General features: G+C 32.4%; 1 protein-coding gene and 1 pseudogene across 2 annotated transcripts in view; both read right to left on the reverse strand.

Annotated features, from left to right (window-relative positions):
• LOC146944527 (elongation factor G-2, mitochondrial-like) overlaps positions 1 to 4,220 on the reverse strand; it is a 44,189-nt gene extending 39,969 nt beyond the window's left edge. The window contains exons 1-2 of the mRNA XM_085742893.1: positions 3,665 to 4,220; positions 987 to 1,214 (exon numbers count right to left, since the gene is read on the reverse strand). Coding sequence (XP_085599019.1) covers positions 987 to 1,214; positions 3,665 to 4,072 — 636 coding nt within the window. The 5' untranslated portion in view covers positions 4,073 to 4,220. The remainder of the gene's footprint in view (positions 1 to 986; positions 1,215 to 3,664) is intronic.
• Positions 4,221 to 11,945: 7,725 nt separating this feature from the next.
• LOC146944528 (putative aspartic proteinase GIP2 pseudogene) lies at positions 11,946 to 13,510 on the reverse strand (annotated as a pseudogene). The gene has a single exon (XR_015025958.1). The product of XR_015025958.1 is annotated as a putative aspartic proteinase GIP2 pseudogene (transcript).
• Between the last annotated feature and the right edge of the window lie 1,333 nt (positions 13,511 to 14,843).

Here is a 14,843-nt window from a genome sequence, read left to right on the forward strand (position 1 = left end):
TCATGTGTTTGTCATGCAGTTTGGCTTAGGAATTTATTGAAGGAATTGGGAATGTCACAGAAGGAGCCGACCACGATTTTTGTGGACAACAAGTCGTCCATCGCTCTTGCAAAGAATCCAGTATTCCATGATCGTAGCAAGCATATTGATACTCGCTACCATTACATAAGGGAGTGCATCGAAAGAAAGGATGTACAAGTTGAATATGTGAAGTCTCAAGATCAAGTAGCTGACATCTTCACCAAGCCACTCAAGCATGAAGACTTTATCAAGTTGAGAGGTTTACTAGGGATGACAAATCAAGTTTAAGGGGGGATGTTGGATAATAAACTTGATTTGGTCCATTGGACTAATCAAGTGTTAGGCCCAATTAACTAATAAGTGATGTAGCCCATAGAAAGTTCTAGAGTCATGTAGAACTAGATTGGTAGAAATATCATTAAGTGTAGTTGAGAGAAGAGTGTAGAACTCTCATGAGAGAAGTGTGTAGAACACTCTCTTGAAGTGTGTAGAAAGTTATCCTAGGATGTGTCTAGAACTCTCCCTTGGAGCCTATAAAAAGAGGAGAGCTTGTCATTTGTAAATCAAGCAAGCAAACAAGAATCAAAGTATCCTTTCAAGTAATAGAAATTGTTCCTCTCTCAAATACTCTCCTCCTAAATTCCTCACAAAGTTCTCACTATAATCTTCTCCTATTTTCCAACAGTGTTGTGATGGAAAATGGTGGGATATAGTGGAAGACTATAAATCCCTCGTATAGACACACAATTGCAGCCTATGACGCTGCCATAGCGAGCATCTTTTCACAAATTTCCTATGGTGTTTATCCCAAAATCTGCTACGCCATTCCACTACGGCCTCCATTTGACAACATTGTCTACAACCATGGCTACAACATTCTCTTGTAAACAGAGAAAAATTGCTTAAATGGAAATAAAACTACAAAACCTAGAATCCAATATGACCTCCATTAACCTCAGATTTACCTGATTTAAAACTTCCCACGGGTTCGCTCCTTTCTGATCAAGCTTATCAATAAATACAAGTCTTGGAATTTCATATGCTATCATATGCTCATCCATAGTTTTGGACTCCCTTTCCACCCCAAGAACACTACAAAGAACAAGAACGGCACCATCAAGGACACATAAAGTTCTTTGTAGGTCAACGGTGAAACCACTATTTTCGTGTGTGCATGTATCAATTATGTTAATCTGCAAGGACAAAATTTACAAGATTAACTAGAAAAGTAAATGTAAGAAAAGAAAAAAGAATTACTGAATCTTGAAGAACATATAATTTTACTAACATCACATCAATAATGCAAGCAAGAAAAATATTATTCTTTATCTAACTAGCAAAATTTCTGTTTGACTTCAAGAGACAATTGAATTTGCTTTTAGTGCATATATGCTTTTTCTTTATCAAGACATCATAACAATATATTATATTCCCTTCCAAATTTTAATTGAACGCGTACTAATTCAATCAAACATCCCAAATTTTTTTCTTGTACACTTCAGAAATTCCAAATCCCTTAACTCAAAACAATTTCAATTTAAGCTCAACTGTTATACCTTAGTCTTAAAAGTGTCATCAATAGCAATCAATAGCAGGTTTTAGGAAATAGTGGAACACTGAATTCCGCTATGTGAAATAGCATATAGTGCTGCAGGCAAATAGTTGAAGCCTCATAGCAATTGAAATAAGTCAGCATAAATGAAAAAAGGCATGTTGATATAAACAAAAAAGGGAATGTAGGCAAAGCAAAGCTACTATATAAAAAGATTTATGTATTCTGAATATGAGAGTAATAACCACAAACAATTCAATTTTCCTATTTGAGAGAGTTGAATTTAGATAAATTGTCAGCGTAAAACTTTTTTTGCACTTTCCATCAAATCACAACTACTGGAATAGCGGTTGCTATTTCCCTAATATCGATAGGATAGTGTTGCTTTTTTCATAGTTCGTTAAAATCCTCTATATATATATTTTTTTTAAACGGCAAATATTAATATATTACTTAAACTAGAGCAAAAGATGTACCTAAAATACAAGACGGGAAACAGACACGAGCAAAAGAAAGGTAATCGCAGAGCCTAACAACAAATGAGTTGCTCTAGTAAAACAAATACAAGCACCAAAACAAGAAGAGCACCGCACACCCAAAACACAGCAGACCACACGCCAGTCAAAATCCTCTAAATTGTAGTGTTATAGCAGTGTTATCATCATTATTTGACAACACTGCAAAAAACACCATTCAAGTCACAAGCACCAAGTTTTTTCTCCCGACTCCTATTTAACCTGCATAGAAAAACTAACTATTTCTTGAAAATTCAAAATCCCCTCGCTTTAATTCAATCCAACTTCATAAACACTATTAATTCCTAAGCATGTAAAAATATAAAAAGTTGACTCATGTTAAACATACTTCAAAACTCAATATTCCTTCAAACTACACTTAGTAGAATTCAACTAATGTCATGTGACCTCCAAGTCACATGTTCAAATCCTAAAAACAGTCTCTCTGTTGATAAGGAGTTAGGATGCACATCATCCTTAAAGGGAGTCATTGTGATAGGGATAAGATAAAATGCTTTCTATAGATGAAGCATTTCAAGAAATGATGAAAATAGTTCATTTGACATTTTTATATTTTTTTGAATGCAAGACAATTGTTCGCCTCAAAAGTCCATTTTCCCACTTCGACCTTCCTCCATCCATTTTTTAAGTTTTTTAGCTAAAATAAATTACAAAATATTTTAAGGAATCTCAAATATATACTAAACATTTTTAATGAGAATAATATTTCTAGTAATAGTATTGTATTCCCAATATTTTAATTACCAAAACAAATGCCCCTTAAAGCATCTCCAATAATAATTTTTAAGAAACTCACATTTTGTTTCATATACTACTATCAATTGGTCCCTATAACGCCAAAATCACATTTTTATGCAACCCATCACATTTTTCTTTAACGATAAACAATACTATGCAACCCAAGTGGTCCCCTTTTTTATGTATTGGTTGATGGTGGTGGAAATTTTTTTCTATGCCGTCATATTTTTAATTAAAATATTTCAACAAATTTATGCATCTCACTTTGCCACCGTTCCTCCATTGTAAAAAATAATATAAGAGTGTTTCATCTTGCTGTATGGAACCCTCTAGGACTTCCCGTTCAAGATGCTATGATAGTTTCCAAAAACAACATTCAAAATTCAAACACCTCAAATATTCTTTTTATTGGTTTCTATTTTACATAAACAAAAGACAAGATATCCCAGAAAAGAGTGACAATACATGGTTTTGAGTTGCCTACAAAAATGCATTTCGTTGGTGTCATTGAAAAGGTGTCATTAAAAAAAGATAGCTATACCTATAATTTCAAACAAAATCAAAATAATTTTAATCAAAATCAAAATTTAATAAAAACTATTGTACTAACGCAATAAAAAGAGGAGAAAGACCGGCAAACACAAACTGCTTGAATTAGTAAACAACTGTGATATTGGATAACTCAAATTTTCCAATATTCAATCAACACATCATTTTTTCTCATATTATTTCCTCTCTTCAGATGCATACACTTACTGAGATGTCTAACAAACATATTCCATAAATAAAACATGAAACTCTAATCTATATTAATTACCTGGTAGTCTTTCCATGAGCAGTACGTGAGGACAAACTGTACAAACCCACGGTAAAAATTGGTTACTGGAAAATACTTTAAATATCTTATCTCCTCGTGTATCTCCTTGACCCGACCCGCATATAACAGGAGTCTTGCCTTGAGCGGCATCTCATGAGGGTACATGGGCCATGGTATTGTCTTGAGCGGCATCTCATAAGGGTACTTGAGCCCTGATATCCAGATGTTGCGTATCCGCTCAACTGACTTATTTGAATCATTGGTGCATGCAAGACTGCCCTCAGAGTAGTGACGGAGGTGGAAAGTGGCGGGAAGGAGGTAGGAGAACGGAGAAGGAGCAGCAGTCGAGGAGCATACTGTGTTGTGTTTGAGGAGCCGCAGCACAGAGGATTTCAAGAAACGAGTCATGGTGGTGGTGGAGGAAGATGGTTTTTATTAGGGTTTTTATATAAGGACCTAAAAGCTCTGGCGGAAATCTCGCATGGATTTCAGAGGAATGTACGTTAGGTTATTTTTTTTCGTCCTCTTTTTACAAGTGCGTTTAGGAACCTACGAAAAAAAAAAAAATTCCTATTTCATTTCTTCTCTGTTGGATGCTCTTCTTCAATTCATTCTCACAAGAACGTAAGCGAATGTGCTGTATCTTCCTTTTTTTGTTGTTGTTAACAATGAAAATGAAATTCCACTTTCTTTCCTTTTTTTACTTTCTTAATTGTAGTTGTTTTGTCCCTATTTTCACAACTTCACAAAAATAATCACCAATTTTTAAATCTGACAGTTTTGTTTTCTTCATAAAATATTTAATCTAAAATATGGTGATATGATGTGTTTTAAATAAAATATTTTATTTTTCCTCAAAAAAAAAATATTTTATTTTTTCATCATCAGATCATATTTAATTTAAAATACAGTGATATAATGTGTCTTAAAATATTTTAACATGAATTCAATATGATTTTTTTTATTTTTAATGATAAAAATAACTTAACTTATTTACCAATGGAGTCTAGAGCAAGTGCGGTGTGCAATGTGTGCATGTTACAAATTTTGAAGGTGTTGGTTTCGTTCTTATGTCGATAAACATGATTCATATATCTAACTTTATATGAACAGTTTATTTAACATAATTCATTTCAAAATTTTCTATTTAAAAGTTAGACTGAAATTAAATTTTGACTTTCTATTTTGCTTAATTAATATAATTTATTTAGAACTCACTTGGATTGATCTATTTGTATTGGTGTTGGCGTTGGACTTTGGAGTATGCTCCTTTTAAGGTCTTAGGTTTAATTCCTCTCGATGTCAATTTCAGTGGGCTAGTCCATATACGAAACTTGATATGATTTTAAATGTGTTCCCTGAAAATAGACGGTGAGATTGGTCCCACCAAATTAGTAAGTCCTTGGTCAAAAAAATAGTTTAGATTTAAAAATTGGATTTTTAGTGTAAGATATATTTTGAAATTTATAGCAAAGAATGTAATTTAATTTAAAATGTCATGCATCAATAAAATATAGTGAAGGTACATCCATCCACACACTCGTCTGCTTAGGGGAGAAATATTGAAGGTGACAAACACCAAAAACTTTGTCCATACGAAACAAATATACAAACCACTATCGATCCAAGTGGCCATGTTCCACTAACCACACTCATAATGGTTACATGGATTACTAGAATTCTTTATAAAAAACAATCTACAAAAGGATAATATGACCCTCTCTACTAGTTGTTCTACATCCACTATTTTCCCAAAAAAGAATATCAATTCATTACGAAATTTTCAGATGGACACACAACAGAATGTAAGACTTAGGTCAAACCTAGCCTAATCCCATATAAATTAAAAAACTGTGAAGAGACTATACTTGTATGAGGGGAAAACTAACTCCTAACCTAACAGACTACAAACACTATACACCCTTGGGAAGTGGAGCCATAGATAAAAAAAAGAGATGGCTACCATATTTGATTGGATCTCTATAGAACACACACAAAGTACTACTACCTCCGTTCCTTTTTAAGTGTCACTTTTTAACATTTTACACAAACCAAGACACTCAATAAATGTTACTTTTTCTTATACAATAATCTATACTTTTACTATAATAGCCTTAATCATTTAATATCTTATTTCATATATTTCTCTCTCCACAATAAATAACTAAGGGTAATGTTGGTAAAACAACATTTATTGTTGCATTGAACTTTGAAAGTGACAGTTAAATAGGAACAAAATTTTTCTCCAAAAATGACACTTAAAAAGGAACGGAGGGAGTAATAGGATCAAATGATAACCCTATGCCAAAAGAGATTATGTAGGAACATATCTTAGAATATCCTCCAAGAGAAGCCAATATTTATGGAGGGGTCCCAACTTTTTCAAACCTTAGTTAGAAGTTGGACCTCCTCCTCTATGTCGAAATCAATCAATAGAGTCGTGTACTTAGAACTAAGTCAGTAGATCCAAACATTCAGCACCAACGAAGACTGTAACACCCTGTTTTCCCAACGTAAAAATTTCATAACAATTATCAGAATTTTTCATCACAAAACGGAATGTCACATTTCTTAAAAATCATAAATGGAATAAACTAATATTTATTCTTCAACATTCAATCAACAATTAATTAATACTTTGCAGCGGAATTATTCATTATCTAAAATAGTCTTTGGCACTAAGGCCTCATCATAAAAGTCTCATAAATAGTCTAAAACATACTAATTAGTTCGAATCCAACAACTTCATTATAAATCTCTTAAAACAATACGTAAGGAATAGAAACAATGTCAAAACTCTCATCCCGTTACGTATCAGAGCACCTAAAGACACATTGTGAGGAGTCCACTCACGACCACGCCAAATCTTGATTACCTGCAAGTTACCCATACGAAGAGCAACATTTTCAAGCAAAGGGGTGAGATTTCTCAAACATTAATATTAAGCTCATAAATTATAAATTACATTTAACAACTTAAATATCATTAACATATCTTAAACTTCATTAACTAGCATCATTAATCTCCTACATTAGTCATATACTTCATCTTAATCATAGCATCATATATCATCTTAATCATAGACATAAACATCATCATATAACACCAGTTACTAATCATAAACATCATCATACATCATCAAATAATAATCACAAACATCATCACATATATTAATCACAACATCATATCACATATCGTCAAATATTAATCATAAACATCATAGCATTATCAAACATAGCATTATCATAACAACTTCATAATCAAATTCATGGTCAGCTTCATAATCAATCATCAACATCAACTTCGTATTCAACTTATAAATCAATCTTAACAACTTGACATCTTAACCTCTTAACAACTCGACATCTTAACCTCTTAACAACTCGACTCGACTATGCAACTTCAACTTCTTAAAATCATCTTAAATCATCTTGATATGCAAATGCATGTGGTACCAATCCAGGGCATCAAGCCCTCAACATAATTGAGCGTAAAAAGGCTCCAGGGCATCAAGCCCCCAACAAAAGTGAGCAAAAGCTCTAGGGCATCAAGCCCCCAACCAACATATATGAGCGTAAATAGGCTATTCAGGGCATCAAGCCCCCAACAAAAGTGAGCAAAAGCTCCATCGTCGTGGTTGAGCAAAAGCTCCATCGTCGTGGTTGAGCAAAAGCTCCAGGGCATCAAGCCCCCATCTTTAATGAGTATGCAAATAGACTCAACATCTTACGTCTTAGAAAACTTCATGAATATCTTACAACTCTTGACTTAGACCGACACTTACATCTTAAATAAGACTCAGCAGTATATGCATCATATAAATAATTCATCTCATATCAGCATCATAGTACAACAACATCAAATGATAATCAACAACATCTTAAACATCGCATCATCATAAGCATCATGATTAACACATATAATGCATAAATAACAAGATCACATCTTTATATAACTCATCTTTAAATCACACATCAATTTCACATAATCAAATACTTCACGAATCACAGTTAGTCATATAATTCATCAATTGTCTACACTTGAAAAGAAATAGAACCTAAACCAAATTCTAAATAAGAGAATTACAATTAGAATATCACACATATGATTCTACAATCATTATTTGGGAATAAACGATTACTGCCTAATCAATAAAATTCAAGTAATTAATTCTTGCATTCAAACTAGTTATTTAAATCGAAGACTTTTCAAAGCAATTATCTTTTAATTCAAAATCAATCTAGTAACTAACTTTTGAATCAAACCCATCATAAAATCAAAACCAATAATTGTTACACACGTACATGTTAATGGATAGACAAACAAAGGATACCAAACTATGCATCATCGCAAATATACTAATGCAGAGTATCGTTTAAAACAAATCCTTTCCAAAATCAATTGAATTACTTTCACAGTTAGGTTCGAATAGCGCATACATCTTCTTTTTTTTATCGTATTCAAAATTAACGTGACAAAATTTAAATCAATGATTTATTCAGAATAAATAATCAAACATATAATTACAGCAACAAATTTGAGCATGAATATAACAAGAATTTATTAAAAGAACCCTTCACTACCCACATGAGTACACAACCCTTATGATGAATAAAACTTCCCCTTACAAACTCATCCTAAAGCATGTTAGATGCAATCTAATGATTCACAGACCTAATATTAGTGAAAGATAGTCTCACCCTTACCTTAGATTATTTTTCTGGAATCAAAAGCAGCGTTCTTCGTTCCTAGGGTTCTCTCTCTCTGAGTTCTCCTCTTTCTCCAAAAAGCGGTTTAAGTAAAAACTATTTCTAATCTAAGCTTTCTTATTTATAATACTAATCACTCTTCCTAAATCTATTTAGGCCCAATAACTTATTCTTCTTTCTATTCTAACCTCAAATTCTACTTACACTAATAATTCTCATATTCTAATAAATAATAGAATAATGCCACTTAATAAAATACCAACACCTCACATATTTAAAATAAATCACATAAATAGATTCTAACTTAATAAAAATAATTAAATAAAAGGAGGGTGTTACAAAGACAATCCAACATCTCATGCCTATATGTACTCTCTCTCTCTCAATATATATATATATATATATATATATATATATATATATATATATATATATATATATATATATATATATATAGTGAAAAGAAGTTTTAAATTTTTATCAATACCTTCCTCCAACGATAAAGTTGAAAATAGATTTATACAAAATAGACATTTAAATTTAACACTCTTAGGAGACTTTTAGAGTGACTTTATATTTTAGTCAAAATAAATATACAATTTCTAGCCTCCATCAAAGGAAGTTTCTGGATCTGTCCGTCTTCAATAAAATAAATAGACTATTTCTAGCCTCCAACAACCCACAACAGCAAACGGCGATCATCCAACTGTTTTCTAACAAATTACGGTGGAGATCTGGTGCCTCCGTCAGAGCTCCGACATCGGTGTTGGTCAACTCCAATGGCCACCAGTAGGGTCGTCTCAAGGTATAGGCGGGGGGTTCGGCGGCATAGGGCCCATGTCCATAGGGGGCTCAATTATTATTATTTTTCAATATGTAGAGGTATATATAAAAACACTTGTTTTATAGGCGGTATATATAGCACAAGCCGCATGGAGGAGCCAACTATTTATTAGACTTCAGCCCAGTAGCCCTTTCACCCTTTTTATTTTACAACTCAGCAACATTTCAATTTCAAAGTCCAACACCTTCATTTTCACACCCCCCAACATTGACCAAAATACAAAACTTATAATTATAACGTAAAACGCATAAGTAACACATAAAAAGCAAAATATTTACTCCTTTGCAAAGATTAAATTTGTTTTATTTTGAGGATGCTTTTTTCTGTTTCAAATTGAAGCTGGCCTGAATTTGTATTTGATATGACTGTAATCATGAAAGTTTCATGCATGCGACACTAAATTTGGTCTTGTGTGATTTTTTATAAGTAACGTATCATATTATATTGACAAATGATAAAAGTTTGTTTTCATGTTACTTGGTTTGAGGGAAGTGTATTTTATACTATTATAGATTTTATGGTGATAAATGATTATGAAGCTCTTTGAGAAATTTTAAAGGTAGTTAATCAGTTGATAAATGATTATGTTACTTGGTTTGGTATGTCTACCTATCATTTACTTAGCTTTGTTTGGTTTGGTTCGACCCTTCAATTTTTGTTTGTTTTGTTATTCTTTTTTATTAATAATCTATAGGATCAAGCTTATTGACACAGTGTTTTGGGGTGTCAGCATAGCTTGGTTTCAAAACATCATACTATGGTATTATGGTAACTTGGGGCGGTTGCATAGCTGGGATGTCAACCACCATGATTAATGCATGTCTTATCCATCATTTATCACCAAAAAAATTATGATATAATTATATAAAGGAGACATTTTCTCAAACTTGACCTAAAGCCTATAAAATACTAGAGACGGCGCTGGCCGCCGGTCAACCACCCCAATTAATATATATATATATAGCATGTATCAAGTGAGAGCACTAGTTATTGTGAGAGATGAGAGGAGCAATTAATACCCGTTAGATTAAAATCAACAGCTAAGATTGAGTTAAACTTTTAAAGTTGCGCTGCACAGGAACTCTTTTCCTCAACGCACTCACCTTCTGTCTTTTTCATCTCTAATGTTACAATCAACCTTTGAATTTACATATACAGATTTTTCTTATCCTCACCATTAATATGCAAATTTTTCTTAAAATTATTGAAATATAATCAAAGTTTGAGGCATAAAACCATGAATTGATCTTTATTGAAAAAAAAATTAGAAATGGATTCAGGTATACGGTTCCATGTAAAAAAACAAAACTTTCATCCATGTGGATTCAGATCTACGATTCTATACTTGTTTTCTTTCCATCTCCACCAATGTAACAGATTCCCATGGCTTTGTTGTCGCATTCCGTCTTTTGCCGTCGCCGGTCGTCGTTTGCAAGTTATCACAAAATTAACAGGTCAATTTAATTGGAATTCGCAAATTGGAATATGTAAATCAGAAGTGGAAAGTTGGATTGATTATAATCAATTTAATTTTAAGAAATTAACCATCGATAGTGACAGTGATTTTTCCGACGTTCTATATGCAAAACCAGAGATGTAATTGTGCAGGAAGAATGAATTCAAAGCTTTTATTTATTTGATTGAAGAAATTGTGTGAAAATTTTGGTAGGTTAAATATGTCTATGAATTTTGGAGAAAAATATGTGTGTGAATCTGTGAAAGAAGAGCAAGAAGACGGAGAGGATAATAATCCACAAAAATCACAGAACAGGATGAAGACGGGAAAAGGAATAGACGGAGGTGTCTAAAAACTAAGCTGCTATTATTAAAATTAGATATCACCTTAAAGATTGATCCAAGGGTTATTATTTAACCCTCTCATCTCTCACAATAAAAGTCCTCTCACTTGATATGCCCTCATATATATATATATATATATATGGGGTTTGCTAGAACACACCCACTAGTTTTTATGTGGGAGTGTTTTAGCAAGTAAATAACTAAAAAGTGGTTAAATACACCCTAAGGTGTATGTTGCTATAACACACCTTCTAACAATAACAAGTGGGTGTGTTCTAGCAAATCCTATAGACATTTGCTATAACACACCCACTAGTTTTTATGTGGGAGTGTTTTAGCAAGTAAATAACTAAAAAGTGGTTAATTACACCCTAAGGTGTAGCTTTGCTAAAACACTCCCACATAAAAATTAGTGGATGTGTTCTAGCAAACCCCTATATATATTTAATAATTAAAATTAAATTTTTAAATATAATTATAATCAAACTGATTTGGGCTTTTGGACTAATTATCATTTTTTCCCAAATGGGCTTGATTAAAAATTCTGTGTTTGGCCCAGTCAAGAAAAAATAATTTTATCCATCCAAACTATTAATTTTGTCACCCCTATTAAATATGTATAACTTTATATTTTTTATTTTGAGATTTTTCCAATTTCTTATTTCTTAATTAATTTTTAATATTTATATTTTTTTTTTGTTTTTTACTATTATGATTTTTTATCCATTAGATTTATATTAATATTTGAATTAATCAATTCGATGTTTAAAATAAGTTGGATGGATTGTAACCAATCCATTAAAAAAATTGTTTGGTGGATAGATTTGATTAATTTTGTGGTAGATGGATTAGATGAATATAAATTTGGTGGATCAAATTTACATTCCTAACAATAATTGTATATATTTCCTCACGGTGCAAAACACAATTATCATATCAAGGATTACGTCGTATATGTTGTGTCCAACAAAATGCAGATCGAAACAACAAAGCAAACAAAAGAAAAACGAGAAATCTAAGCTGCAACATACAATCCGAATAATATAAGCTAAATGCTTAATAAACCTATGTCATTGCTTTAAGAGTAGGATTTAGGAACAACTTGCATTATGGACCAAAAGTGAGGAACTGAAGCTCAATTTGGAAGAAGCAAGATCAAACACCAAGAGATTGTCTTCCAATTGATGTCCACCAATAACAATTGAAGTTTTTGTAAATGACATTTTTGGCTCTGTCCCTCCATCAACAAATCCAAGACATGCTACATTTTTCTTTACACTAACCATCAAATTGGCTTCATGAATAGTCCATTGCACCCCACCTTGAAGCACAAGATCAACTCTTGGTACAGAATTTTTAATGCTAGATGAGTCAAAACATGCCTCAAATGGTGCCACTGATTCCACTCTCTTTAGTTTTCTATCTGAAGCCTTTTTGAGGAAATCACGAATAAATGGCTTGTACACAGAAGTTTGCAATTCAGTGAAAGGACTAATTGTACTAATTTTGGTTCCACCGTTTCCCTTTTTGTCAATAGACAACAAAGAAGGCTTTATGTTCAAAACATTGCCATCAATCTTAACCTCTTTCACATCAATAAAATATTCAATTGAAGAAGCACCTTGAACAGAAATAGCACCTGTTGGGACAGGATTAATAATGAGTGGCGTGGTTTGAACAAATTTGGACAATTCGTGAAAAGGGTCTCCAACAACTGATCCAACAAGCAAGTTAGTGAATCCTTGTTTGTTTGAAGAAGGCAAACAAAGAGAGAATTTAGGTGAAAGCTTGTTCTTCAATGCAAGCTGAGTTGGTAATGAAAGGTTTGATCTTGCAAGGCCAAGAATTCCTTTGGTGTTTTTTGGTAAGCCATTGAGTGGTGAATCATCCTCAGCGGTTGATGAAAATCCATCAATGTCAATGCAACTAGAAAGCAAGCCAGAAACTTTTTGTTGAGAAATGAATATGAAATCTTCACCAAGGCCACCGCCAAAAATGAATTTGGCTAATGAGTTTGTTGCAGTAGCAGGACAAGTATTGTTTGTGCAACCTGGTTTGAATGGGCCATTACAACCAATACATGCAACATCTGAACATCTTTCTGAGCCACATGCAATTGGAGTGTAGGATGATGAATTGTAATGAGTGTCACAATCATACCATAAGTTCTCTCCAGCAAGATCAATGGCTAGATTGAAATTTGTTCTAGGAGTTCCTATGCCAACTGATGTGTAGAATAGATTGGTTGATGGGTCTTTCTTGATAGGAAGAATGAAGGATTGTGGTTTTGTAGTAGGAGGATGAGAAGCTGATAAAGAAGAAACTAAGAAAAGGGCTAGTGATATGAGGAAGAAATGGATGATGACAGAAGTAGAAGCCATTGTGAAAAAAAAGGGCTATGATAATGTTTAATATGTGTGCTTAGTTCAAGGATTGAGGTTTGGTTTTATAGATGGATAAGGCGGTGAAGTGGAGCACATTGTTTATGAATGTATCTTGACCACCGTACATTTAATTTGGAATCTTTGTCAAATAGGATGGCTACATGAATATGACTATGAGTACCTGATATGGACTTTAAAATGTAAAGTATATAATAATATATAGTATAGACCTATACCATAATGAAAAGTTGTTAAAAATAAAAAAGCGAAGTCAGATAATTTTCTCTTTTTTTTACTTATACATTTTTCATGATACGTGTGAAATGATCAAATAATTTGGGATAGAGGGAGTATGTTGTTTGAGTTTAAACGTCCACATAACTTGATTGAGACCAATTTTGTTTTTGCCTTTACAACATGTGATATTTCTGTTTGTGTTTGGATTTTTAAACAAACAGAAGAAACTAAAATATAATTGATTTATATATATTATGAGTAAATGTGAGTTTTAATTATCCGTTTTTTCAATATTGATTGATTTTGTATTCTAAAAAAAGTTCATTATATTTTCTGTTGAAGATCGAATTAGAAGGGTCTGAAGCCACGCGGAATGGACCCAGTTTCCTTGTCATGCAATTACTTTCATACGGAAGATGTACAACGCAGCTGTTGCTTTGTTTGGTTGCCATTGTTGACTTGACTTTTACTATATCTTATCTGTCCCTCTAGACTCGACTAAAGAGTCTTCCCAAGTTGATTGAATTGCATAGCACATCGACTGCATACATTGATGCATCATGGTAGCTGGCTGGTATCATAATATATTAAGAAATACAATTAATTTTTTCTTAAAAAAAAATTAGGAATGATTTTATAAAACTGGCTGGTATCATAATGACCATAGAAAGATATTAAAAGAAATAAAAGTAATAAATACATGTCGAAGTCAACAACATTACACATGTTAATGTTGATATCTGCTCCTTTGTGGTCTCTTGGTTAGAGGTATATACCCCAACCTTAAAGTTTTAGGTTCAAGCTTGTTCGGTTGGGTAATGAAATAATGATAAACTTGAGAAGTTAAAAAAAAAAAGAAAAAAAACTTCATATATGTCGATACACAACTTTTACTATTGATATGTTTAAGGGTTACGTTAACTAGTGCCCCTGAAGCACTAGTTAAGGAAGTGAAAATAGAAATTTTTCATTAAAAACATCAACTTTTTTACCTTTATAAGTTGAACATTCTACTTTTCATCACTTTTCCATGCAAAATTTCTATATTAGTTTTCCTTAACTAGTGTCCGGGATACTAGTTAATATTTCCTTATGTTTAATTATTTAAAAAAAATTATAAAATTTTTTATGTTGAAAATATTCATTGAGGTAAATCAAACAACATCTTACATATAACATTTATATTTATAGATTATTTAAAAAAA

This window comes from Medicago sativa, chromosome 2 (assembly GCF_051527215.1).
Source record: "Medicago sativa cultivar Bolivia chromosome 2, Bolivia_mono, whole genome shotgun sequence".
In the NCBI taxonomy this organism is placed as follows: domain Eukaryota; kingdom Viridiplantae; phylum Streptophyta; class Magnoliopsida; order Fabales; family Fabaceae; genus Medicago; species Medicago sativa.